The sequence below is a fragment of the Camelus ferus genome, chromosome 6, assembly GCF_009834535.1.
Source record: "Camelus ferus isolate YT-003-E chromosome 6, BCGSAC_Cfer_1.0, whole genome shotgun sequence".
Classification (NCBI taxonomy): Eukaryota; Metazoa; Chordata; class Mammalia; order Artiodactyla; family Camelidae; genus Camelus; species Camelus ferus.
In genome coordinates this window covers 51154769-51180511 of record NC_045701.1, presented here as the reverse complement: position 1 = coordinate 51180511, position 25743 = coordinate 51154769, and the positions used below count along the sequence as shown (strand labels likewise).

At 42.0% G+C, this 25743-nt stretch overlaps 4 protein-coding genes across 7 annotated transcripts; 2 read left to right on the top strand and 2 right to left on the bottom strand.

Annotated features, from left to right (window-relative positions):
- Nucleotides 1-6797, top strand: DNAAF2 (dynein axonemal assembly factor 2). Its single transcript, XM_032481968.1, has 3 exons — nucleotides 1-2038; nucleotides 5257-5400; nucleotides 6182-6797. Exons 1-3 carry the CDS (start codon nucleotides 62-64, stop codon nucleotides 6683-6685), a joined length of 2625 nt encoding a protein of 874 aa, XP_032337859.1. The 5' UTR covers nucleotides 1-61; the 3' UTR covers nucleotides 6686-6797.
- Nucleotides 6798-8590: 1793 nt separating this feature from the next.
- On the bottom strand, nucleotides 8591-11245 carry MGAT2 (alpha-1,6-mannosyl-glycoprotein 2-beta-N-acetylglucosaminyltransferase). Its single transcript, XM_006193266.2, has one exon. The coding sequence runs from the start codon at nucleotides 10661-10663 to the stop codon at nucleotides 9323-9325; it is 1341 nt and encodes a 446-aa protein (XP_006193328.2). The 5' UTR covers nucleotides 10664-11245; the 3' UTR covers nucleotides 8591-9322.
- RPL36AL (ribosomal protein L36a like) lies at nucleotides 11221-12544 on the top strand. Of its 2 annotated transcripts, none has more exons than XM_006193267.3 (2): nucleotides 11221-11359; nucleotides 12095-12544. In XM_006193267.3, exon 2 carries the CDS (start codon nucleotides 12126-12128, stop codon nucleotides 12444-12446), a length of 321 nt encoding a protein of 106 aa, XP_006193329.1. In that variant the 5' UTR covers nucleotides 11221-11359; nucleotides 12095-12125; the 3' UTR covers nucleotides 12447-12544. The 2 variants fall into 2 exon arrangements, with proteins under 2 accessions (XP_006193329.1, XP_014421959.1); XM_014566473.2 differs by having other exon boundaries at nucleotides 11314-11428.
- A 1534-nt stretch (nucleotides 12545-14078) lies between these two features.
- On the bottom strand, nucleotides 14079-24740 carry LRR1 (leucine rich repeat protein 1). Of its 3 annotated transcripts, XM_032481971.1 has the most exons (4): nucleotides 24490-24740; nucleotides 21277-21375; nucleotides 18500-19221; nucleotides 14184-14935 (listed from the first exon to the last, which is right to left on the bottom strand). In XM_032481971.1, exons 1-4 carry the CDS (start codon nucleotides 24700-24702, stop codon nucleotides 14695-14697), a joined length of 1275 nt encoding a protein of 424 aa, XP_032337862.1. In that variant the 5' UTR covers nucleotides 24703-24740; the 3' UTR covers nucleotides 14184-14694. The 3 variants fall into 3 exon arrangements, with proteins under 3 accessions (XP_032337864.1, XP_032337863.1, XP_032337862.1); XM_032481973.1 differs by lacking the exon at nucleotides 18500-19221 and having other exon boundaries at nucleotides 14079-14935; XM_032481972.1 differs by lacking the exon at nucleotides 21277-21375 and having other exon boundaries at nucleotides 14079-14935.
- Between the last annotated feature and the right edge of the window lie 1003 nt (nucleotides 24741-25743).

The following is a 25743-nucleotide window of genomic DNA, read 5'->3' as shown; positions in this document are numbered from 1 at the left end:
GCTATTTCTGGCATTTCCGTCTACTCTATTCCTGCCCCTCCCCCCGGATGTTGGTGTCACCATGGCAACGAGCACGCGCTACCCGAGGCTCAATTCTCTAGCGGTTACCGACCTCGACCTCCTCACTCTCCGCAAACCTGCGACTCCACGGCGCACGCTACCCACTCGGCCTCGGAGCCATCTCCCTGGACCCCAGGGCAAGGAGCCGAGGGGCAGCATGGCCAAGGCGGCAGCTTCTTCGCCGCTGGAAGACTTGGACCTGAGCGGAGAGGAGGTCCAGCGGCTCACCTCCGCCTTCCAGGACCCGGAGTTCCGGCGAATGTTCTCCCAATACGCCGAGGAGCTAACAGACCCCGAGAACCGGCGGCGCTACGAGGAGGAGATCACGGCGCTGGAGCGTGAGCGCGGAGTGGAGGTGCGGTTCGTGCACCCGGAGGCGGGCCACGTTTTGCGCACAAGCCTGGACGGGACCCAGCGCTGCTTCGTGAACGTGTGCAGCAACGCGCTGGTGGGCGCGCCCAGCAGCCGGCCCGGCTCCGAAGGCGCAGCACCCGGCAGCCAGTGGTCTCTGCCGTACAGCCTGGCGCCCGGCCGCGAGTACGCGGGGGGCCGCGGCACCCGCTACACTGTCTACGATGTGGTCTTCCACCCAGACGCGCTCGCGATGGCCCGGCGCCATCAGCGCTTCCGCCAGATGCTAGACGCCACGGCCCTGGAGGCTGTGGAGCAGAAGTTCGGCGTGAAGCTGGACCGCAGGAATGCCAAGACCCTGAAGATCAAGTACAAGGGGACCCCGGAGGCCGCCGTGCTGCGCACGCCCCTACCCGGGGGCGCCCTGGCCCCGCCCGAGGGGGAGCCGGAGAGCCCTCTACTCGATTTTCCCTACCCCTACCGGCGCCCCGCGGCCTCCGGGAACGCTGCGGTCCCCCCGCCCCAGGCGCCCTCCTCTCCGGAGGCGGTCCGGCAGCCCGCCCCTACTGAGCCTCGCTACAGCGTGGTGCAGCGCCACCACGTGGATCTCCAGGATTACCGCTGCTCTCGGGACTCAGCCCCCAGCACCGTGCCCCACGAGCTGGTGGTCACCATCGAGCTGCCGCTGCTGCGCTCGGCCGAACAGGCGGCGCTGGAGGTGACGGAAAAGCTGCTGTGCCTCGACTCGAGGAAACCCGACTACCGGCTGCGGCTCTCGCTCCCGTACCCGGTGGATGACAGCCGAGGCAAGGCGCAGTTCAACAAGGCCCGGCGGCAGCTGGTGGTCACGCTGCCCGTGGCGCTGTCCGCCACACGCCCGGAGCCGGCCGCGACCGCTGAAGAGGCTGCCCACCCGCCCGGAAGTGACGGCACGGCCTGCGCTTCCGCTCGCCTGGGGGAGGCGGGACCCCCGGGGTTTCGTGCCGGGGACAGAGGCTCGGATCCCAGCCGAGCCGGGGCTGCAGACGCCGGGATCACCACCCGGGACGCCGCCGGGGAGGGAATCGTCTCAGAACCGGAGGAGCGGGATTTCGGCCGGAAAGCGAGATCAACAACGGGCATCGGGGAGGAGCCGCCTCCCGGAGCCAAAAGCTCACCTGGGGACGGTGGCGGAGGCTCTCCTTGTACTTCTTCCGGGGACCTTGACACGGCGTCTTCCGCAGCAAGCGAGAGTGCGTGCGGAGCTGTCAGCGTTGAGGCGGCCGTGGCCCGGGAAGCTGATCGAGCCATGGGTGGTCGCGGGACCGACCTCGGGGAAACTTTGTGTCCGCCTTTGCAGTGTAATCAGGATGAGGAATCCCTGACTCTGCTAATACAAGTGCCTTGGATCCAGCCGCAAAGTCTTCAAGGGGAAGTGACCTCCCTCTGGTACAAATTGTGCTTCTCCACCCAAGACTTAGTCTATTATTCCTTCTTTTTGCAGTTTGCTCCAGAGAATAAATTGAGTACCAAAGAACCAGTGGTTAGCATTTCCTCAAACAATGCAGTGATAGAACTGGCCAAATCTCCAGAGTGCCATGGACATTGGAGAGAGTGGTATTATGGTTTAAACAACGATTCTCTGGAGGTAACAGTTCTTTCTAGAGTCTTAATATTCGAAATATTCTACCCCACTTTTAAAATTTGCTATTACAGACATCCTTTCAGTTTAACTTAAACAAGGGATTTTCCTTCATAACTCTTTCGTGATGACTTGAAATTGGTAACACCTGATGACAGACGTCAGTGCGCGTTAAACGCATATTGAAAAAAAGAAAAAACGTACCGCATCCCCTGTGGTGGCTGAGTTTCAAATCTTCAAAGTTGCCCTTAATGCAGTTGTTTCCTTGGAGTTCACTTACTCCGAAGGAAGATATGAATGGATTCTCAGGGATCCGGAAACTTATAAAATAGTATACAAAAAGTTGAGGGTGCCTTCTTCCGGGGAGAAGGGCTATAACTTTAGTCATATTCTCAAAAGGGTCTGACACAAATAGGTATAAGAGACATTATATTACGGCCATATTTTAAATTGGTAAATAGCTTTCCCCAACCTTAGAAAGTAAGTAATAGTCTACTGCTGGAGAGCAGAAGTAACTCATTTAGTTCCACTCCGTTCTTTTGGAGGAAAACGAACTCAGACCCAGGTGTGAATCTAAATCCATTGCCCTTTCGGCCACATGGTGCTGCTTAATTTTAGTCGCTGATGTTGGTAGGGTTGACCTCTGGTGGGCGTTATGTTACATTGCAGTGATCTCTTTTTGCATCTGTTTTAATCATCTTTAGGTCCTTGCTAGTATTTGGCACAATGGCTGGCATTTAACAGTGTTATATGAACTTTGGCACCAACATCAGCGACATCTCTTTTGGACAAAAACTGGGGCTGGGCACTGTCAAGTTTACCTAGACAATGAGTATAATTCTGATGAATAATTTAGTATGTCCTTTGTAGTTCCTACTATACTTTTCAGATTATTGAAGTTCTTGAATTTCAGATTCAGTACTCCAGTATTATTGGCAAATATTGGGGGAAAAGCTACTTAAAATTTGAAGTTCTGTAGAACTTTTTAAACTCATAAATGAACAACTAGTTGGTAGTTGGTTTCTTTTTTTTTTTTTTTTTTTCTTGGAGGGGGGAGGTAATTAGGTTTATTTATTTGATGATGGTACTGGGGATTGAACCCAGGACCTTGTGCATGCTAAGCATGTACTCTACCACTGAGCTATAGCCTCCCCCAAAGTAGTTTTTTTTTTTTAATTCACAGTTTTGATTGAGGTTTGTATAAATGTTACACATACTGTTTTTTTTTTTTAGTTCTTTTAACTTATTCAAAGGTTAAATTCCCCAAATTTCCAACACTAGTTGCACAGATTACGTATTAAAGACTGTTTTTAGCCTTGGGCTTTAACTTGCCAAAAAATTTCACTTCTGTGTTTTTCTAGAAATTTGCTAGTAGGTAAATTTTTATTATGTGTATCTTCTGTGAGAAGTGGTTATTTTGAAACCCTCCAAAGATGGTACAGTGCCATTTTATATATAAAGAATGTATAATATGAAATTGACTATGTGTTTATGTCATCAAAGGGGGAAATTTAGGAAAGGGCAGTCGTTTTCCTATAATTGTTTTAATAAATGTGAAAATAACTCACAATGTGGGAAAAAGCTTTATGGACAAGCATTTGAGAGAATGCTAAAGAATATATTTTAATCTGATTTTCTAATATGCCAACCTTATTTTAGCAAAGAAACTAGACCAAAATGGGACTAGGACAACTGTATCCTCTATCTTTGAAGCCTGCAATAGATTTATAATTACTTCATTAATCATCCCATTTGCTGAGCCTGATGGAACCATAATGTTCAATATTTTTCTCTTTATGTTTCACTGGCAGGCTGTAAGTATTACAATAATTTTTTTTTAAATCACAAGAGTATTTTATGGGTAGACATTTATAATGATTATATATATTATACGAAAGTAACTATAAGGGAAGGAGACCGACTTGTGGCTGTCTAGGTCAGAATTGTTACTTTACATGTAAATAGGTACAAAATATATTTCTATAAGCCTTAAATATTCAGTAGGAATTTTCCTAGAGCTTTAGGACCAATGAATTCAATATCTTGTAGAGTAGAACGTGAAGGCAAGTTTATGGAAATCCTTTGTATTTTTATTATATCCATTTTCATTATAAATATTCCTCCCTGAGTTAACTAAACTATTTAGTACATTTTTTTGCAGTTAATGTGTAAGTGTTTTCCAGAGACATGAACCTTAGAAATGCTTTTGATAGGGATGTTTCTACAATACAGTGTTATTCTGGATCTTCAAATAAAGCAAGGCAAAATACTCCAAGTGTAATTTTTCTTTTACCAAGGTTCACTTTTATTTGGTAGGTGTTCACAAGTTTAAATACTGTTTAAGAGAAGGGAACTTGAAATTTGTCTCTTTGATTCCCCCCACCCATCCAATTTGGACCAAATAATTAACTGTGTTTATTTGTAATTAATTTGTTTATATGAAAGTACAGAGGAAAATACTTTTATTTGGGGCAACGGTGAACTGACTTTATGAATTTTAAATGTGGTTATTTTTTCAAAGCCCTAACTATATCTCTATATTTACTTGACACATTCAAGTATGAACCAATTGCTTTGTGTTTGGGATTCTGGTGAAAGTGATTTTTTGCATATCCTAATAGCAGTTTGGAAATCTACCTCATTCTTATAAACAGCTATATGCTAGTGTCACAGTGGATTATCTCATTGCTTAAAAATAGAATACACTTCTCTTAAATAAAATATTACACTTGTCTTTACCTGGCCAAGAACTAAAAGGCAAACTAGTCACACAAAATTTGAATAGATACTGTCTTGTGTATCTTTAGCTGACTCATTAGGAAGTGTTCTAAAATTGAATTACATTTTATAGCTTGGACTGCATTTATAACCTTAGAAGTGATGTTATTCTTACAGAATATTGAGAGAAAAACAAAGGAGAATAACATCTGTAAGTAACATCTGAAGGAGAGAAAACATACCTTAGGTTTAATAGAGACCTGGAAAAGGAAGTGTAACTTTTTTCTTTTAGGGCCTTTTCCTATATATGTATGACTCTTGGTATTCTTAGTGCTCTGTACAATACTCCGTTTGCTTTTGCCAAACCAGCATAGGAATAACACATTAAAATAAGCATTTTAAAAGTATAATCCTGAACTGTGTGAAAATTTTTATGACCCATTTTTAGATACAAGTCTTTCAAGTATGACCAATATGGTAGAATATTTTTTCTCTTTTTATTTTAGGAAAGGTTATTTGTTAATGAAGAAAATGTTAATGAGTTTCTTGAAGAGGTCCAGAGCTCTTCATCCAAACAGACAATGCCCCTAACGCCACCATTGATTGAAGTTCTTCAGATTACTGATAGTAAGATTGAAATACATGCAAAGGTAAGGATTTTGGTGGGCTCTAGAGAGTAGTGATTTGGGACAAGTTTGGAACCTAACAAGTAACTTAATTCTTGATCTCTTGATACCATAACTTTTAATTTACATCATGGTTGGGAAAAGTGGTATTGAGAGGAATAAAGGCTCTTTTAATATGTATTTTACTATGTGCTAAACATCCGCATTTCATTTTCACTTATGTTATCTCATTTAACCCCAAAATAACTATCCAGTGAGAAATAGAAACTAACGTTTGGGTGCTGTGTGAGTACTAGTCCAGGGACAAACAAATCTTTTTGACTCTCAAACCACAGAAACTATGTCATAGTTTCTTCATTCTTTCTAGGTGAACCTTAAGTTTAGTTATTTTTATAGTCTTCAGTGTTGGACACAAATAATTTAGTAACTAGCACAACTGACTTTTTATATGTGAACTGGAGGGAAACCGGCTCTGAAGAATCACAGAAATACAAGAAATTCAAGAAATTCAAAAATGCCTTTCTAAGAATGGCTGCTAAGGGGTTTTATAGGCTATGTTAAAGAGTTTTGTAGGTGATTATTTTATCTTGAAGGAGACAAGGGGTAAATTAATCAGAGAATTAACATGAGGTTTCCACTATTAAAAAATGGCAGCATTTGGAGGATGACTTTGAGGAGGAAGCCCACCTACAGGCCTATGGGGTTATTCCTTCACCACTTAAAAAAAAAAAGAAGTTTCTAGAGGGTACAACTTAGTTTTCTATTTGTCTCAAAGAATTATTAATTTGCTCTTTTTTTGACATAGTTGCAAAAATGTAGTACCTCTGAGCAGCTTCATGAAAAGGAAGAAAGAGTCAGTGAAGGTCATCTAACTGGAAAAGAAAATCTAGAACATCCTACTACCTCAACAACCGATTGGGAGTCATCTGGAGCAGCTGAAGTACCAGACGCAGCCAGGAGTGGTTCAGCTGCACGCTTGCAACAAGGGGCTCCTGATGTGCCTCAGAAGCTGCCTGCAGAGTCTCAGCAGCCTGAGTCAAATATGGAACCGGAATTTGTAAAAGAAAGAAGTGCTGTTCATGCAAGTGAAGAAAAAAATAATTTAAAAGAACCAGTAATAACTGAAGAGAAAGAGTTAGATGGAGATCACTTATCTTCATTACTGAACAAAACTGCAGTTCACAATACACCTGGTTTTGACAACATAAAGGAAACCAATATGCAGGATGGTAGTGTGCAGATTATCAAGGACCATGTGACTCATTGTTCATTCAGTTTTCAGAATTCTTTGCTTTATGATTTGGATTAATTCTATACAATTTTAGAATTTAGAGGCTGAGTAAAAATTTGGGGACTTAAAATAGATTCTGTTTACTATCTTAAGACCAAAGGTATTCAATAAAAGTATAAAATTAAAGGTATCAAATTACTTCTGTGTGGTTTTTGGCTTCTTTTGTTTGGCATCACTTTAATAAAGTTTCAATATAAATATTAAGTTGTGTGTCACAAAAAGTAATTCTTAAGAATACAATTAACTAGAAATATGAGTGTGTTAAGGGGAAGAGGATCTCAAAGCTAGGCATTTATAAGTCTCAGTAAATAGGATATATTTATGCTTGTCATAGAAATTCTGAAAGAACTTTTCAATATTAACTATCCAAACAATACAAATACACTGTATAAAATTTAGTATTTTTGCTTCAATTCTATATTTTACTCTTCTCATATGCCCATCACTATATATATATAAATAAGTTTAAGTTATTTATCAATGACTTTGAAAATTCAAATTTTTAGAAGAATTTTTTTGGAAGTTACTATTACAGTATTCACACATCCCTTGGTTTTACAGAATTACATTTAAAAATTTTAGAACAGGTTAATTTAAAAATCTGGGAATTTGCTCCAGCAGAAAAACTTTTCATTATATTATTACATGAAAACAACTAGTGTCTTCTAATCAATTTCTTTTATAACACCCAAGAGAAGGCAGCAGATCGTGTATGTAACAGTGGCTAAGTTACGAATTTTGTGGAGTAATATTTTTATTTGCGGCCAGAAGAAAATGTCAATATATTTTTTTCTCACAAAAAAATTTTAGGGCAGCATAAAAGAAAATACAGAAAGGAAAATATCTGTTGATTCAATCACTGACCCCAAGATCAGAAACTCATCTATTTCTGTTCCACAAACAGCTACTCATTCAAACCTGAGCATTTACCTTAGTCCTGGAAATTACCTAATTTCTTTAGTCTTCTGAATTAGGAAGGTCAGGTCAGAGCACCAAAAGCTGGTACAAAGCCTAGCAGTTCATCCTGATTTACATTTTTTTTCAATTGAAGTATCATTGATTTACAATCTCTTAGTTTCTGGTGTACAGCTTAGTGGTTCAGTTATGCATATATATATATATATATTTATATATATTTATATATATACACATATACACACACACACATATATATACTTTTTCATACTCTTCATTTTAAGTTATTGTAAGATATTGAATTCAGTCCCTCGGTGATACAGTAGGACCTTGTTTACATCCTGATTTACATTTCTAACCCCAATAAAACCTGAACCAGATTGGGCTATGAGGACAGTACACACACAGCTCATAAAACAAAAGGCAGCTCATAAAGCAAGAGAACTACCTGCCCCATCGTAAATGACCACATGCATTTTTCAACCATAATATGAATCTTAATTTGCTGCAATAATAATTTTGAGACTGTCTATTTAGTACACAATTTTCTTAGATTGAAATGACTAATTGCAATACCTACACAGAAAAGTAGTCTATGAGTACATTTTTGGTTGAATGCAATTTTATACTGTTTAGGGAAACTCATGTTAAGCATGGAGTAAATTTTAAGCCTGTTTCCTATTATTTACTGTCTGTCCTTTTAAAAAGTATGCTTTCTGATAAAGCTGGCACTAGAACAAGTTTCACTTTGGCAGGACTGAACTTTGTATCATTTCTGGCTGTATTTCACTTACACAGCAGCTTTGTATAGCTCATTATCTATGCTTGGCCAATTTCAAATCCAGTTTCTTCCAAAGGGAATGCATTTTCAAGAGCTGGATTTTCATTATTTCAAATTCGGTTATATAATGTACAGATAAACTGTAATGCTTACTTTAAAACTTCTAGAATGTCTTTATTGGATTTTGGTGTAAAAACTTATTCTGCAAAATATTTAGGAAACTTTTTATGCAAAAATGAGTATTTTATTTTGGCAGCACTAAAAGAAAAAAGAAACAAAACCACTGTATTTCTACATTGAGGTGAAAACAGGGTTTAAACTTTCTTATCAATCAAATACATTCCAAAAGAAATTGTGTTCTGTGAAGTTTCCAAAGCACAGGCAAATCTTAACACAATAATACAGGAATCTGTAATACTGAAAATGACTCTGTTCTGACCAGGTGTTTAACAAACATAGCTTTTGAATTACAAAACCAGGGAAGAAATCCCTAGTAACTGTGTCAAGAGTGAAGCTGGGCTTGTTCCATTAATACTCATTGATACAATTTCAGTGTAATACTGAAATACAACCATTTCAAATAAATTTTGTTGTACTTAAAATAAGTTTTGAAAGTGGAAAAGTACAAAGTTCCAGGTTAAAAGATTTAACAGATGCAATTTAAGTAAAATTTCCCCTCTTCTTTCTCACCAATTAACAATGATTACTTTTAGCAGATACACACTGAGCTTTAAAACCGAATTCTCAAAAGGAAAACTGGTGTTTTAAATCTTAATCAGACATAAAAGGAAAAGATTACTATATTTGGACACCTTTTACAAGAATTTTTGTTGTTTTTGTATTAAAGCAGAAACCAGTTCCTAAACCTTTTTATTCAATTGTATATCCTGTTTGGGCAAATATCAAAAATAGAAGACTGTCACTTTTGCTTTTGTAATTGTGATTTTTTTTTTTTTTTTTTACTGCAGTCTTCTATAACTTTTACAGAGTTCATGGTCCCTAATATCTCCCCACCCTCCATTTTTCCTAGGTGGGGAAATGGGTGCCATAAACTTCTCACTGATAGATAGAGTTTCTGGGAACAAGTACTGTTTGTTATTACGTAAGAGTGACTCGATCTGGGCACTCTGGGTGGATGGTCTACAGGTTTTTTTATGGTGCATACCACAGTCTCCAGCATGAAAAATCCTAGGAACTTGAGGAACCAGCACTTTCCAGAATTTTGGAAGACAAGATACAGTCAAATATTGAAGGGTCCAGTCCCAGTTATAATCATCGTAAGTACAGAAAGTGTCTGTGCACTCGATCAGCTTCTGGTACGCATCCCGGGTCAAGGCCAGACCCATATTGTGCTCTGTGGATTTCCACGTTTTCACATCTACCTTGTCAGCCACGCCATAGAAACTGCGAATGGCAGTATAGGTCCCCAAGGAGAGGACATCACACTCAGGGCACTCTTGCTGCTTTAATTTCCACATCTTCTTGAAGACGTGGTAAAAGTCTGGGGCTAAGTAGTGATCCTCCTCCAGGAAAAGTATGAGGCCAGCATAGTCTCGAAGGACTTTGACCCTTTCCCATACAAAATGCAGCTTCCACCACCAGTGGTGTTTGGTTTGGGAGAACTTGGCCTCTCTATAATGGCCGAAGGAGTCGGGATACTCAGCATTAATGCAGCCCATCTTCAAAGCTGCGTTCTTCTCCAGGTCTCTGGGGCAATCTCTGGGGTCAGTGCCCGGAAACTCGTTGGGGTACAACTGAATGCTGAAAGGAAAGAACACCTGCAGAACCGGACAGAAATCCACCCCAGCAATCAGCTGATTGATCTCGGTCGACCAGAAGTCATGGCTAAAGATGACAAGGACGTTGTCGATTCCCTGGGCTTTTCGAAGGGAGTCCAGCAGCAGTTTGAGGTATTCGGGCCGGTTATGCACCTGGACCACCAGCACCAGCTCTCCGGGGGTCCAGGAGCCGGCCTTGTCTACATTCCTCAGCGTCTGGTCAAAGTTCAGCTGGTACACGAGGGACCGGTACCGCAGCGTCAGGTTGTCCGCCTCGGGCTGCGGTGCCGCCGCGACCAGCGGAGCCGCCGACTCGTTGGAGCCCTGGCGAAGGCCCACGGACACGGCGGGATGGTCCCCGGCCCGGGCGCCCGCAGCCCGCGCGGGCTCGGCGTCCAGCAGCGACGGGGCGAGGGTCTCGTTCTTCCTTTGTCGCCCATTGCTGCTCCAGAGGACGAAGCCGCAGGCGGCCACCACGAGCGTCAAGATGAGCACCTTCCGCTTGTAGATGCGGAACCTCATGGTCTCCAGGGCCGGGAGCGCGGGGAGGCAAGCGGGTGGGCACGGAAAGGAGCTAGCGGCCCCGGTACGGAAGGGGCGGGCGGGCGGCGGCCGTGGCCGCGGCCTGCAGCAGTCGGAACGGGCCCCCGCGGCCGCCCTCGCTAACTCATCCCGGGCCCCGGGGGTCCTGGCGCCCGAAGGCTCTCAGCTCCCCCGCGCCGCCCGGGCTCCACACATCCTCGTCTGGCAGCTGCAGCTCAGGGAGCGGCCCCGCCGCTAGGAGCCGCGACTCGGCGTTGCCTCGGTCCTCTCCATTCAGCACAGGTCTGGGAAGAAGCCCGTCGCAACCCCACCGCACCCCGGTGCCGTTACCTGCGCTCCCAGTGGCCCTGCGTTCTCCGTGTTCTCATCCTTACGCGGGCCCCGGGCGTCCCAGACCGGGCGACGCACCCTCGCGCCACTCCAGCGGCGACTGTCCTAACAACCACCTACTGGCCTGCCGAGCGCCGCGGCCCCAAGCCCACACCCCTCCAGCCCGCCCCTTGGGCCGTCGGTTGGCGCTTCCTGGACGCGTCCGGAGACGCTCGGCCGTCTCTGCCCGCCGCCTATTGGGCCGCTTCGCTGTCGCTCAGGCTCAGTACCTACTTCCGCCGCGCCCCTCCCCTTCCGGTGAGGCGCGAGCAGAGCGAAGCAGGAACGTGGACGCCGATCTTCCCGGTAAGTCCTGTGCCGGGCGGTAGCGGTCCCCGTTGAAGCCCCCAGTGCCCAGGACCCAGGCTGGACTAGGTAGGCCCTGGTAGGAGAGGCAGGCGAAGCCCGCCGTCTTGGTCGGTAGACTTCAAGAGCTGGCTTCTCCCTTCCGGAAAGGGGCTCCCGCGTGGCGGCTGCTGGGCCTGGAGGCACATGTTAGGGACACGTCAGCCTTCGGGACTGCTGATGGGTGGCGGTGCTTCGGAGGGGAAAAGTGAAACCAGGCTGCTGCGGTTCTCGGAGAGGGGACGGGGCGGGCCGTAGCTGGAACTGCCTCACCACGCCGCAAGCCAGGCGTGCCCAGGAGCTAACATGGAGGGAGAGGGTGCGAGGGGAGTCGGAAAAGAAACTAGCCGTGGCCGAGCTCTTTTCTGCTGAAGAAAATTAGCCATCACACCACTACGTTTTAGTTCTGGGGCAACCGTGGGAAATTAAGCCGGAAAGGAACCCATTACAGGGAGCTGACTGTACTGGGCGTCCATGTGGTGCTGCTCTTGCTGTTTTTTAGAGTCTCATTCTATAAATGCTTCAGTTATGGAAGTATTCCAAAAAGTTGTGCCCTTACATGTGCCTTTAGTCATAACGAAAACGAGTACTTGGTGGATTTATACGTTACTGATTTGTTACCTTCCTATAAATGTTTATAAAGCACTTGCTACTTTTCAAAACGTTTAACGTCTGCTGCTGTAAATATTTTACCAGTTCTCATCGTGAAGACAGCTCTACCGCAGAGATGGTCAACGTACCTAAAACCCGAAGAACTTTCTGTAAGAAGTGTGGAAAGCATCAGCCTCACAAAGTGACCCAGTATAAGAAGGGCAAGGATTCCCTATATGCCCAGGGAAAGAGGCGCTATGATCGAAAGCAGAGTGGCTACGGCGGGCAGACAAAGCCAATTTTCCGGAAGAAGGCTAAAACCACAAAGAAGATCGTGCTGAGACTTGAATGTGTTGAGCCCAACTGCAGATCCAAGAGGATGCTGGCTATTAAGAGATGCAAGCATTTTGAACTGGGAGGAGATAAGAAGAGAAAGGGCCAAGTGATCCAGTTCTAAGTTTTGGGAATCTTTTGTTCTTTGATTTTTGAGAGGAAGATGTTGAAGCTATAGAAAAATTGCCTGTATGAAAATAAATACAGTGATACTCTTACTCAGATCTTTTGTACTTTTTAAATATAAATAAAAATCGCATGCTTGGTTTGGTTCTAAATTAACGAAATAACGGTAAATTATTTGAGTTAAGGTTCATCCTCTTTTCAAAGTCTCATTTAAATTTAGTTCCACAAGAATTGGAATTTTGTATTTATATACAAAGATCTGGGTCCTACCTCAAACTTCTTAACTAAGTTATGAAGATAAATCCTAAAGTAGGGGGAAAACTGATATTTTACTATTTTAAGGTCAACCTCATATATATGTTGGGTGAATTCATAATTATGATTGATGAGCTGCTGGAGAAAGTCAAATTTTGGAAAGAAAAAAAAACTGAAGAGGATAAGCTAGGCCTCTGTATGGGAGGCTGGGTGGGGCAGAGGATCCAAACTGCAGGGTTAGAAAAAGCCGACTTGCACAATGTTTGGTCCAACAGGGAATACTAGCCATGTATACTTACTTATATTAATGCAGTTTCTCTGTTGTATTGGTTACATTTACTGCTCAAGAGCCACATGTAGCTGGTGGCCACACTTGGACAACAGAGACAGAGAATATTTCCATCAATTCTTTTTGGACAGCACTGTTTCAGATCTTGGTCTTGAATGTAAGGCAGGAGTTGAAAATTGACTTCTAACTACGAAAAGCTCTAACTACAAAAACTGTTGTTTGCATCTTTTTAAACATACCCTGGGAGGTACTCAAATGTTATGACTGTTGGGAGGGTTGAGGAGGTAGGCAGCTATGAATATGACTGAAAATAGAATGGAAGATTAAACTCAGTGAAAGAAGTGAACCTAGTTACTGCCTTTGAAAGGCAAGAAAAAAGTTGAGTGTCAAATGAAAGGTGAAACAGACTGGGAAAGGGTATGGATTCTGAGAAGAAGACAAATTCTGTTTTTTTATATATGAATTTAAAGTCAGCTAAGACACTTAGATGGGGATGGCTTGTAGATGAGCAAGAATGCAAAGGGCTAGGTATAAGAATAACATGGTAAGCACTTGTTCCCTACATGGACTATTATGTCTGCATTTATTGAAATAATTCTATAGGAACATGTAAAAATCAGATATGTGCTAATTTACTTTTAAATACGCCACAAAAGAACCATGTTTTAATATGATTGTTTTATATTTATGGATACTATCTCACCAACTTACGAGTTTCGAAAATCCAGATACTGAATTCTTGGTTTTAAAGACCAAAAAGGAATTAACTTTAGAATGCAGTATAAAGCCTGGGTTTAAAACCTCTGACCTGGGGCCATGGAGAGGATTTTCTGCAATTACTTTTACTCTTTCCCTTTGTTGCCAGAAACCAGCTCTAAGACTATTGCAGTCATCTTGAGAGAGGCTGATTTGAAGAACAGTGGGAACGAACAGAGTGGAGCCCTTAGCATCCTTTAGCTGGTATATGGCCATCAATTTTTTTAAAATTAAAAAACATATTAAGTGAATAATCAGCAGAAAAATAACAGCCCTCATAGAATAAAGACCATAGTCATGAAAAAAGCTAGTAACAATCTTCCGCTACTCCCATCCAACCCCAAAACCTTATTCCAACCCTAAAAATTAAAAAACTTAGAAATTACAAAACTCATCTGCTTAAAATTATAAAACTTGTAAAAGCTGAGATATTTGTCCAAAACAACTACTTCATGTTTGGTGAATATAAAATTCCACATATAAATTAGTATACCTGAAAAACACAGAAGTGCTTAAAAACTTACATGTAGTTTTATATCAAACAAGTTTTTACTATAAACTATATTAGTCCATGGTTTATTTTCTGCATACAGAAACTTAAATTTCTTTAATTGAAATGCAAGAAGAAAACTGGTAAGACAATTCTATGACCAGAGTGACTGGTAACAAAATCTGTTTAACATTAAAAGATAACCCATTCTGGAAACATTAGGCTGAAATCAACACAAGTGCAATAAACTGATAAAAGTTAACTCCACAATAAAATTAACTGATTTTAATGAAATTAAGATTTCACACGCAAATGATTGAAAATGTCTGAATAACCCACGTCTTTCTCCTCAGGAAAGTATAAAAAAAAAGTATACATATATTTGATACTTAAACCATAAAATGAGTCCCAAATTGGTCTGTAACTAAGTGGAATTTCTTTTTGTGGTATCACCTATTACTTTAACATATCACAGGAATTTACATAACAGGCTAGAGAACAGAAGTAAGAGATAACAGGTGCTTCAGTACCACCCATGTTATCTACTAAGACCACAGTGTGGGCAACAGAGTGCAGATTCATGGTAGTAGTTCCTTGAATAAAACAGCTTAGACAGAATCTTCCACAAACACAGGTTTTTGCAGTATCCAAATCTTGGCAAAGATGGAAAGGAATGATAGGAGAGCCATATGGAATCCTATTGGAAAAAAAATAGTTAAAAACATTTTTTAATATGTTACTAGACCCACAGCTTCATGTATTAGGATATGAATTGTTGGACACTGAGTTTATAACCATGGGAAAATTAAATTTCTCCACTAATTGACTCAGTATATTTTATTTTCCAAACTGGTCAGAATGGGGAAAATATAGCAAGTAAAGCATATGACATACTGTAAACCTAATAGGATCTATACCACTCCATAAAGTAACTTTTAGCACTGCCACTTAATAGCATAACCCACTGAATAGAATGAGACATTTGCCCTTTATATAATCATACTGTATGATCAATGTAACATAATTTAAATGTATGGCTCTGTCATACACCTTTCTAATGGTAATAAGAGCATTAGTTCTACCTGTGAAGAAACATTTATTTAAATAAATCCATATACTCCTCTAGGCATCAATTGTTCAATGGGGGAATTTTTAACTGTGTAAAACAAATTTAAAATACATGTTAAAATACTAGTTTAACTTTGCTGTCCAACCAAGGCTCTTTGCCTTGCTCATTCTCCCTCCTGCTTAAAACTTCAATGGCACCCAATGCAATTCAAATCAAATCAAGTCAAACTCTCTGCACTCTCTACAGGACACTAAGAGACAGTGTCTTGAGACTGCCTGCCAGCTGCCCAGCTCCTCCACCCTAAACACAACCATACCCCAGTCACTTTGTGTCTCCAACACAGTCTTCTTTGTTGTTTCTCTAGTCCCTAGGCTGGCACATAATAGGTGTTCAGATCTTTTCCCACAAATAAATGAAACCTACTATTACAATTTAAACCGAGTTTAAAACCCTATTAGAAAAGACTGAAAAGATACACATCAAATCAAAAATAGTGGCTTACTTTTTATAAGGGATTTGGGAATGCCTTTGTTTGCAATTTTTCATTTTTTTCACATGAAATAATTTGTTGCTCATGTAAGTAACAATTTTTTAAAACTGCCAGGAAGTGTCTACCGTGGTTCACATTCCAGGCTACTGGTTATAGTCTAAGGAAACAGGAAATAGTTAAAAACTGTACTTTCTAGCTAACATAATTTAAGTTCTCACATATTTTTCTAATAGACCATAACTTTATGTCTGTAACCAGTAGTTAGGACAACTTACCAACAGCTAGATAATAGGTACTAATCTATACTCTTTTTAAAACAAGGGGGCTGAAAGATGCAAAATTATACTTTAGTAAAGATTAGGGTCATCTTAGCCAATTTGTTCTAGTATTTTCAAATCACCAGGAACCATTTATAGTATTTCTCATTTGGACATAATTTTCAAATTTGAATAGGTTACAATATATAATTTCTTTTTCATATATCAATCTCAGAGAAAGCACAGAACAAGAGACTTGGGAGAAGTTCATTATCAAAAAACACCATTTAGAGGTCCCTCAAATCAATGGTCTTAACCTGAACAATCAGTTCTGGAGATTTAAAAAAATGTATTGCATACAGTAGAGGCCCATCTTTGGAGATTCTGAACTAGTTGGCCTAAGACAGACTCGAGGATCTGTATTACCAGAGGATCTAGGTATGTATTTCTCATCTATATTATTTAAAAACACCTCTACAACTAATGATAACAACATTGATTTTTAATTGCCAGATAAGCAAATTACATTTATCTATAAGCCCAGCAAGTATGTTATGAGATCTATTATGAGCCTGGCACTGTTCTAGACACTTACATGTATTGTCATTTAACATATAACTTTTAACTCCTAGTTCAGCGCCAACACCTTAAACCACTGGTTCTCAAAGTGTGGTCCCTCGACCAGCAGCACCAGCATCACTTTGGTACTTGTTAGAAATGCAATTTCTTTAGCCAGCCCCTCTCCAAATTTACTGAATAAGAATCTGAGTGTGGGGATCAGTACCCTGCTTTAATAAGCACTCTGTGAAGTGGGGGAATACAGCTCAGTGGTGTACAAGGTCCTGGGTTCAATGCCCACTACCACCATTAAAAAATATAAATAAATACACCTAATTACCCCCAAAAATTAAAAAAAAAAAAAGTGCCACTTGTTGTATGTCAATTATAGCTCTCTGTGTAAAACGCAGATTTCTACCTCAGACCTCTAAAACACAGAATCTACGACAAGACTCCCAGGTGACCTGAATGCACATTAGAGTTTGAGAAGCACACAGTGCAATTCTAGCTAGTGGTACATTAGAATCACCTGGAGATTTAAAAAATACTGGGTCCTACTCTCATTCTGATTTAGTAAGTCTGGGATGGAGGGTAATCATCACAATTTCTTAAAGCTCCTGAGGTGACTCTAAATGTGAAGTAAAATTTGAGAACCACTGCTTTAGAATAAGAAATGAGAGCCCTTAAGCTAGAAACAGTGAAGAGGGAAGACTGGATTGGGTTTCAGTGGGGTCCATGAACATTATAAAGTTGTATGCAAGTCTGTGTGTGTTCATGTGTGCATTTTTCTAGGCCCATAACTTCTGTCCGTTTCTTTTTAAGTTTCTTTTCCCACTAAACAGTTAATCTCTTCTTTGAAATATGGTGTTCCTACCATTTTACAGGCACTCAATAAATATGGTTCACATCTTAGCTTCCCCTCCTATTTGAAAGAAGCAAGAACAAAATGAATAACTGGAGTTTGGTGTCTCATGGATGACCAACAGCAGTGTCCAAAGACAAGGGAAAAAGACCAGCAGCTACTGAGTGCTACTATAGGCCAAATGCTTTGCCATTACTTTAGTTCATTTATCTTCACAACTCTTTAAAATGGGTATTACTGTTCCCATTTCACAGACAAGAAAATTGAATCAAAGAGGTTAAATAAAATAACTTGCTAAAGTCATACTAAGGGGTGAAGCCAGGAATCACATCCAAGTCTGAGTCCAAAGACCCCCCTTTATCACTATGCCAGACTGGAGTTTTCCGACTTCTCAAGTGCATCAGAACTACCTGGAGGACTTCTTAAAACACAGATAGCTAGACCCTACCCTCAGAGTTTCTGATTCGGTAGGCCTGGGGAGGAGTTCAAGAACTTGCAGCTCTAACAAATTCCCAGGTGATGCTGCTGGTCTAGGGAGAAACAATGTCATTCATCCATGTGTTTATTAAATGCCTAACAGATTGCAGGTGTGGGAGACAGTTGTCACATTTTAGACACTAAATGGAAACAGTAGAGAGTAAGACAAGGTCCATGCCCTCATGGATCTTACATTCTAGTGGGAAAATCTGACAGAAGACTAACAAATGTTAAAAAATATATATGCCAGGTCATAAATCTTAGGACAAAAAAAAAAGAAAATCAAGCAAGTTAAAGGAGAGGGAGATAAAACTTTAGACAGGGTGGTCAGGAAAGGCCTTCTGGGGTGCCACTTGGGCAAAGCACTGAATGAAGTGAGAAAGTGAGCTATGAGACTTTCCGGAGGAGAAGCATTCCAAGCAGAGGTAAGGAAGAGCAAGAAGGCCACCATGGCAAGGGGTCAGATCGTGCACAGCATGGCGAGCTAGACTTAAAAAGACTTTGTTACTCTGAGGATGAGGGGAATCTCAGGACGCTATCTGTCTTACCTATTATCTAATACGGCTCGTGCAGAAGATTCCAATAAAGTTAATGGTGTTTGCAGCTTTATAACTGGAAGGACTTTTGGTTGTTCAAAAATATTTCCAAAAAGATCCAAGTACTCAAGGGTTAAATTTTTAAATTCACTAGGCAAAAATGGAAGCTTATTTTGAGCTGCTGACAAAAAACGCAGGTTTGTCAGTTGTCCCATCTTGAAAGGAAGTCGAATCAATTCATTATCATCAAGCTTTAAATCTGTAAGTTCTCGAAGTTGGCAAAACTGCACCGGGAGTGCCTTGATTTTGTTCTTGCTGAGATCCAAACAACGAAGTGACTTCTGGAGTGTAGACTGACACAAGGCTACACTAAATGACTCCAAGTGATTGTCATTCAGGTTAAGCTCTTGAAGGTGGATGAGATCTCCAATTGTAGCTGGAAGCTTTTTGATATGGTTGTGACTCAAGTCTAATTTTCTAAGATTTTTTAAACAAAGCATACGCGTATCAACTCGGATAAGCCCACAGTAAGAAGTCTGAAGATGTTCCAGAGAACATGGGAAGTTCTTGCTTAGAGGATAGTCCTTTTTGGATGTGATAACCATTTTAGTTTTAAATTTTTCAAATTCTGAAGTCTTCACTGGTGTGAGGGTTGAAAGGGGTGCCTCGACATCACAGCCTCTATGAGCCAGTCTCACAGCTGAAAGGAAACCCTTTAAACTGCTGGCACTGGCCTGAAGACATAAAAATAAATTGTACAATTATAAATTCCATTTTAGATAGTGCAGGCAAGCTAACTCATCCTAAACAAATTCTGTTAAAAAAAATCATGCAAAGTTATATATGCAAATCATGCAATGATTTATCGAAAATGGCTGTAAATATTTCTTTAGTATTCTATTTTTACTAAATTTTAATAGATACAAAAAAACTTAAAAGTTTTTGAAAAAAAATTATGTTGAAAGACATACTCTAAATAAAATTGTTCGAAGGGGGAACCATAACAGAGAAAAATAAAACAAGAACCGTAACAGTGAAAAATAAAACATGAAAAGATTCCACTTAAGAAAGGCTTAAGATAAACTGACCCAAATCTGCAGTGCCTCTGAGACAGGCTGAGAGAGTGCTGCAAAACGCCCAGGAAGGCCATTCACAAAGACTAGGAATTGTGAAAAGCCAGGACCCTGTCAAAAGCACGGCCAAACAGCACTCACTGCCGAAAGTACTAGAAAACATCAAAAGCAAGAGACTGCTTCCACCTGGACAGAGAAATCACTAATCAAATGGTATGTGAACGGAGTCATCATAAAAATAACAAGTGCTTAAAAATACTTCAGAAATTTTGTGAAGTTTACACGTGAAGGAATAGTGAACTTTCAGCAAGTTTGGGAAACTAAGTGTGTGATCCTATTGGTTGGAATATGGCAGCTTTGTAGAGGAATAAAAGATTACAAATTTGGTATAGGGACAGAAGACAGACGAGCTGGAGGTCAAGGTGAGGAGAATAGAATGATCAGACTGTGGGAAATTGTTGAAGACTTTTGAGTGTGAGAATCACATGACAAGAGCTAAGTGTTATTTTGGCAGCAGTAATACACAGCAAAGTGGAGTGAGGAAAGTCTGGGGACCTGCGTCAAGTTTGGTCCAGCAGAGCGTACAGGTCTGCAGACTTGGGAGTTACACGCAATACAGGGTGAACTATGGGAATGGAAGGCAAGTATGGTAGAGGACAGGCAGAGGATGGGGATAAAGCCTTCATTTCGAGGATAAAAAAAAGGCTGCCAGAGATGGGAGATAAGAGTGGCTGAGAAAACCAAAGGTAAACCAGCATAGTACCCTATCATAGATAAGAGAAAGGAAAGTTTTATTATAAAGGGAGTGGTCATCAGGGTCAAATTCTACAGAGCTCCAAAAGGACGAGATATAATGGCAATATAATGGGCAAACAGGAAGATCACTGATCTTTGAGGTAGTGTTTTGAATAAATCAGTGAAAGCAGTGGCCGAAAGAGATAGTAAGAAAGGGGAGGCAACAGATTTAGCTTTGTCTTACCAGAAATGTCTATTCTATTTTCTTAATTGGTAAGACCTCTCAGCTTGTTTTTAGGTAGGAGTTAGTGGAAGGATAGGGTGAATTTCAAAAGAAAATGAAAACCCACCGGAACAGGAGGAGGTATGACAAAACAACTCCATTCAATACAAATACCTTAAATAGTTATTAAATTTTTAATATCTGAAAAGCACTTGGCATGGGGTTAAGCATAATGCAGGTTAAACATAATGCAGGTTAAACAAGACACTGCCCCTACCCTCTGGGAAGAGGGAAGAGGAAAAGCAAGATAAGGCAAAGAGGAATAGTTTTTTATTCTAATGGTTTATGTATGTTACAAATTGATTATAGTAAATAAAATACCCCCTATAGTGGTTCTAATTGCATTTTATCTTTTTCAAAAAAAACAAACACCAAATTTAGATTTGTAACCTGTGATTTAGCTGGCAACATGTAGACCTGAGCCACTTGCCTTACAGAGACATGTCTAAGAACACCTGGAGACCTTATCTTGGGCACAGAAGGAAACTAGTTTTCCTTCCCATCCCGGGCAACTTTTCTAAGACTGGCTCTGCCCTTTTAGAGCCATACAAGCCTGCCTGGTAAGCTGGCGTCACCTCTTCAAACATACCTAAAAGTGTCCATCCTGATTCAGCTACGTGGGATATCAGGATGCTCAAAGAGCCTCTTTTTTAAGGAAAATACAGCAACCAACCTAAGCAATGTTTGTAGTACCATACCTTACTTAGACAGATATCCACAGGAGGCTCCTTTAATCGAACAGTGGCTTTCCCCTCATCCACAAACTTGGTGAAGAATTGCTCAACGTTCTCCTTTAGCTGCTTAGAACCAATGGGGAAAAAGGGACAAAACCAGGTACTGTTATTCAATGTTTCTTACAACTGGAACGTGAGCGTCATTTTGCCAGGTTTTGGTTTGGCTTTTGGTCCTTGAGTCCAGATGTTTTGTGGTTTTAAGATTTAAAGTTTCTTGTTTGTTTTTTGGGGGTATTGACACACTGTATCTAGCTTCTAGTAAGACATTATTGTTCTATCGGTCCAGTAACTCTTTCTTCTTCTGAGAACAAAATCCCCTGTGTTTGGGGGCTGTTGACTCTTTTCTCTCATTCTAACGATGTGGCTGTAATTAAGAGTTGCCAATAGCAGTTACTTGCTGCCTTAACTTCAGCCCATTAGCCTGGGGTGGGCATGCCTCCCACAAGACTCTAAACTCCATGAAAGCAGGAGTCTTGTCTAACTTTGTTCACTATTATATAGCCATAACCAGAACAGTGACTGACACATAATAGTTGCTCAGAAATTTTTAATGAGTGATGTTGCTTCTGTTTTAGACTTCAACAACTATTGATTGAGAAGCCACTAAGTACCAGGCAGTATGACAGGGGATTGGGGACAATAGTGGTAAATAAGATCAGCATGGTAATTACACTTAGAAAGTTAACAATCGGATGAGAGACAGATATTAAAAAAGTATAAGCATAACAAGTAAAAAGACAAGGGAAGTACAGGCTGACAAAAGACCTTATACGGCAAAGGAATTTTATCTGGTGCAGGGGTATGAAAGTGACCTTAAAGGTAAGAACTGAAGGATCAGGAGATGTTAGGCAAGTGGAGATACTGGGGGACGAGAGAGGGAATAGCATACCAATAAGATGGAACAATGCATGCAAAGCTTTGAAGGTAAGAAAGCTTGGCAAGCGTGAGGGGCTGAAAGACGTTCAGTATGCCTCAAAGAGCCAGTGAAAAGAGGCAGGTGAGCCTACAGAGGTACACAGAGGTTAGATGGTGAAAGACTGAGTAAACCATGTTAAGAATTTTGGATTTTATCCTAAGAACAATGATATCCACTGAATGACTTTAAGCCAGGAACATGGTTAGATTACCATTTTGAAAAGTTCCCTTTAACTACAGTGTAGGAATGAACTCTGGGAGAGGAGAGAGAATGAGATGGAAGAAAGACAATGGCAGAGGTAGGGAGATCCTTTAAGAAATTAGCCAGGCAAGGGACAATGGTGATTTAGACTACAGCTGTGATGGAAGGAGGTATGAAAATATGAAAGCTACCTAGGAAGTAGAATTGAAAGAATTCATTAATATATTGGATGTGTGGAGGAAAAGGCTTTAAGGTTCCTGGATGGAGCAGAACACTATCAGAAAAGCAGGGCTAGGAGTGGCAAGGAAAATTAATTTGGGGATATTTTGAGTTTGAAATACTGCAACCCATCCAAGGGAAGATTTCCAATAGGTAGCTGGTTCAAGTTGGAAGTTTAGGGAAAGGACTAGCTAAAGATACAGATCTGGAAATCACATTCAGTTGGGTAATAACCGAAGTCATTAGACAGAAAAATAGAGGGTTGCAGAAAAGAGCCCCAAGGTACTCCCACACTTAGCACTAATGCCTACCCTTCAAGGTCCAGAACCAAACCACCTTAATTCACCCAATAAATGTTTACTTAGTCCCAGCTGTGTCTCAAGCCCTGCGGCACCAGCTCTTCTACAAAACTTCCCCAAGGCCTTTAATCAGAACGCACCTCGGCTTTGATATTATACTACTCTGCTGCTACCTTTATTATAGCACTTATACTAACCCACTTTCGTAAGTGATGGTTTCTGTTTCTCCCTCTCCAGTCTTGAAAAAACAGTGACTAGATCAGGTTTCTTTCCCACAGTATCTAGCACTGCACCCTGCACACAGTCATTCTTCAACTAGTGGTTTGCAATAAAATTCTGGTTAAGACTTCCACCTATTGACTATTTGTACAGTAGAAGTTTTAAGGGAGAGATCATTACAGACTCAAATTAGGCAGGATCTGAGCCGGGCTTGAAAAGATGCGTGTCAGGGAAGACAACAGGGAGCAAAAGGAGACCCAATTCTAGTTATATGAATTTGCTTCTATCACCAAAGAGTTCTCTAACCTATAAAATGTTGGGTGATTTCGAAAGTCCTTTCAATTTGAAAATTGTAAGAATTGATTCCATGGACGGGGGGAATTATTTAGACTTTCAACTACTTACATCAAACATTTAGGTGGCTCTGAATGAAATAGCAATATCTCGTTTCCTCAACTAAGAGCATTCACTGTGCAGTACAACACTATAATGTAAATAATTCCAGAAATTGTATAAAACCCAGTCAAGATTCAGATGCAAGGGTGGGTGATGAATTTTCCCCTCAACTTTATTGTAGTAGGCACAAAGGTATTCCAGTCATTATCACAAAATAACGTGCCTGGTAATCAAGGTAAAAGGATTTTATAAAACTTGTGCTTTAAAAATTCTATTCCAACTTCCAACTTCTTCTAGAGGGTGTACTACTGCTATGTAGATACGAAAAAGCCCTGAACCTAACAAATCAGGACTTAAGAAATCAAACATTTAAAGGGGAAAAAAAGGAATGTAGTAGTCAGTAATTTTAATAAAATATCAAAATGCGATCCAAGCATTATTACTTGATACAGTACTAATCTAGCCCAGCGACCTTAAGATACCTCATCCCACAAAGTTTTAAACAAAACTAGCGAAAAGACTGTGGAAGCAACAGGACTTACTGAACCAAAATGCAGTCATTTTACTGTTCCCCCAAACTAGACTGATGCTTCATTGATAGTTTAGCTTCAAGCAGGCCGAAATTTCAAAGGCTTTAAAGGGGCGGGGTTGCTATCTACTACTAAATAGCGACGCTGTCAATACGAAGTCGCAGAAATGGGTAAGAAAAGTAACGAGAAAGTGCCCTTTCAAAAGCCTTCCTCCTTCGGGTCAGTAAGGAGACACCCAGGATCCCAGTGTCGGGGTGGTCGTGGGGCTCAGGGCCGGGCGATCAAGAATCCCCAAAACGGAGTCCAGCCTTGGAACCGAGGCCGGCCCGCCTCTCTCTAGGCTCAGGGCAAGAGCGCCCGGCTGCCCCTCCTGGCAGGGACCGCCAGCCCCACGCACCTCATAGCGGGTCCCGCTCTTGTCCTTCAGGGTGGAAATGAATAGGCAGGCGGGGTGCCGGCCGCCCCGCTCGCTCCCCGCCGGGGGCCGCGGCTGAGTCCTGGGCGCCTGCTGACAGAGGCTCAACACCGCCCGGACGCCCTTGCCCCGGTTCCTCAGGCCCAAGGCTGGTAAGTGCCGACTGACCACCTCCACCTCACAGTGCAGCTTCATCTCGCGGAAGACCCCTCCACCAGCTTCCAGGGCTTGGCTTTGAAACTTCCCCCTTCCCGCCGCGCCGCGCCGCCGCCGGGGCCCTCGAACTCGCAGCTGTCCGGGGATCTGCCTGCCTGCTCGATGTGCCTACGTCTCTGGCTTTCTTAATACAGCCGGTCTACGAGTCCTGTGGAGGCGGATGGCGTCCCCTCTCCTTTTCAGGGCCAAGTCCGCACTGTGACTGCGGCCCATGGGGCGCGGAAACGCCCTCCTGAGGACCCGGCTCGTGCCTCCCGAAACGGGCGATCGGCGAGGGCGCCACGTCCTTCCCTGGAAGCGCGCGCGCGGCTGACGGCCGACGGCCGCAATGGTTATTGTTTGGGGCGGAGTGCTTGTTTCCGCTGTTGACACTTAGCGCGCTTCCCTCACGCGTGGGGTCCTTAAGTTTCCCAAGGAAAGGCCGCTGTCTGGCTGTTAAAGGGAAGGTGTTTTTACCTTGGGCACTTGGGACATTGCTTATTGCCCGATGCCAGCCAGGGCGCGATTTCCTGGTGCTGATAGGCTGGTGTTTTGTTTTTGGTGCCCCGGAGGCGACACCTGCCATATGAAAAGAGAACTTGGTATGACAGTATTTGACCTGGCAATAACTGTTGAACAAATTCCCACTTTGCAACTGCTAGTTGGTTGGATGGAGTGACTGGCTTAACTGCATCTGAGACTTGGAAAGTCCGTCCAGACCCCTTATGCATACCCTCCGGAGTCCTTATTCTAATTATTAAAGGGCCAGGCCCTGGGTGGGGCGAGGGAGGGGCTTGCTTTTAGGATCTTAGTCTTGCCGTCTTAAAATTTGCACGCTCGCCTCACCCAGATCCCAGAGCTTTATTAAATATTCCGTTTTGTCTGAGATGTACTTTTGCAAATGTGAAATTGCCTCCAGAAATACTTTTCAATTCAATTATGACAATATAATGGTTTATCCTTAAATGTGCGTCCTTGTGTACAACAGGTTGAACCTAAAGTGTTACGTGTAGATTCCTTTCTAAAAAACATAATTCGTTC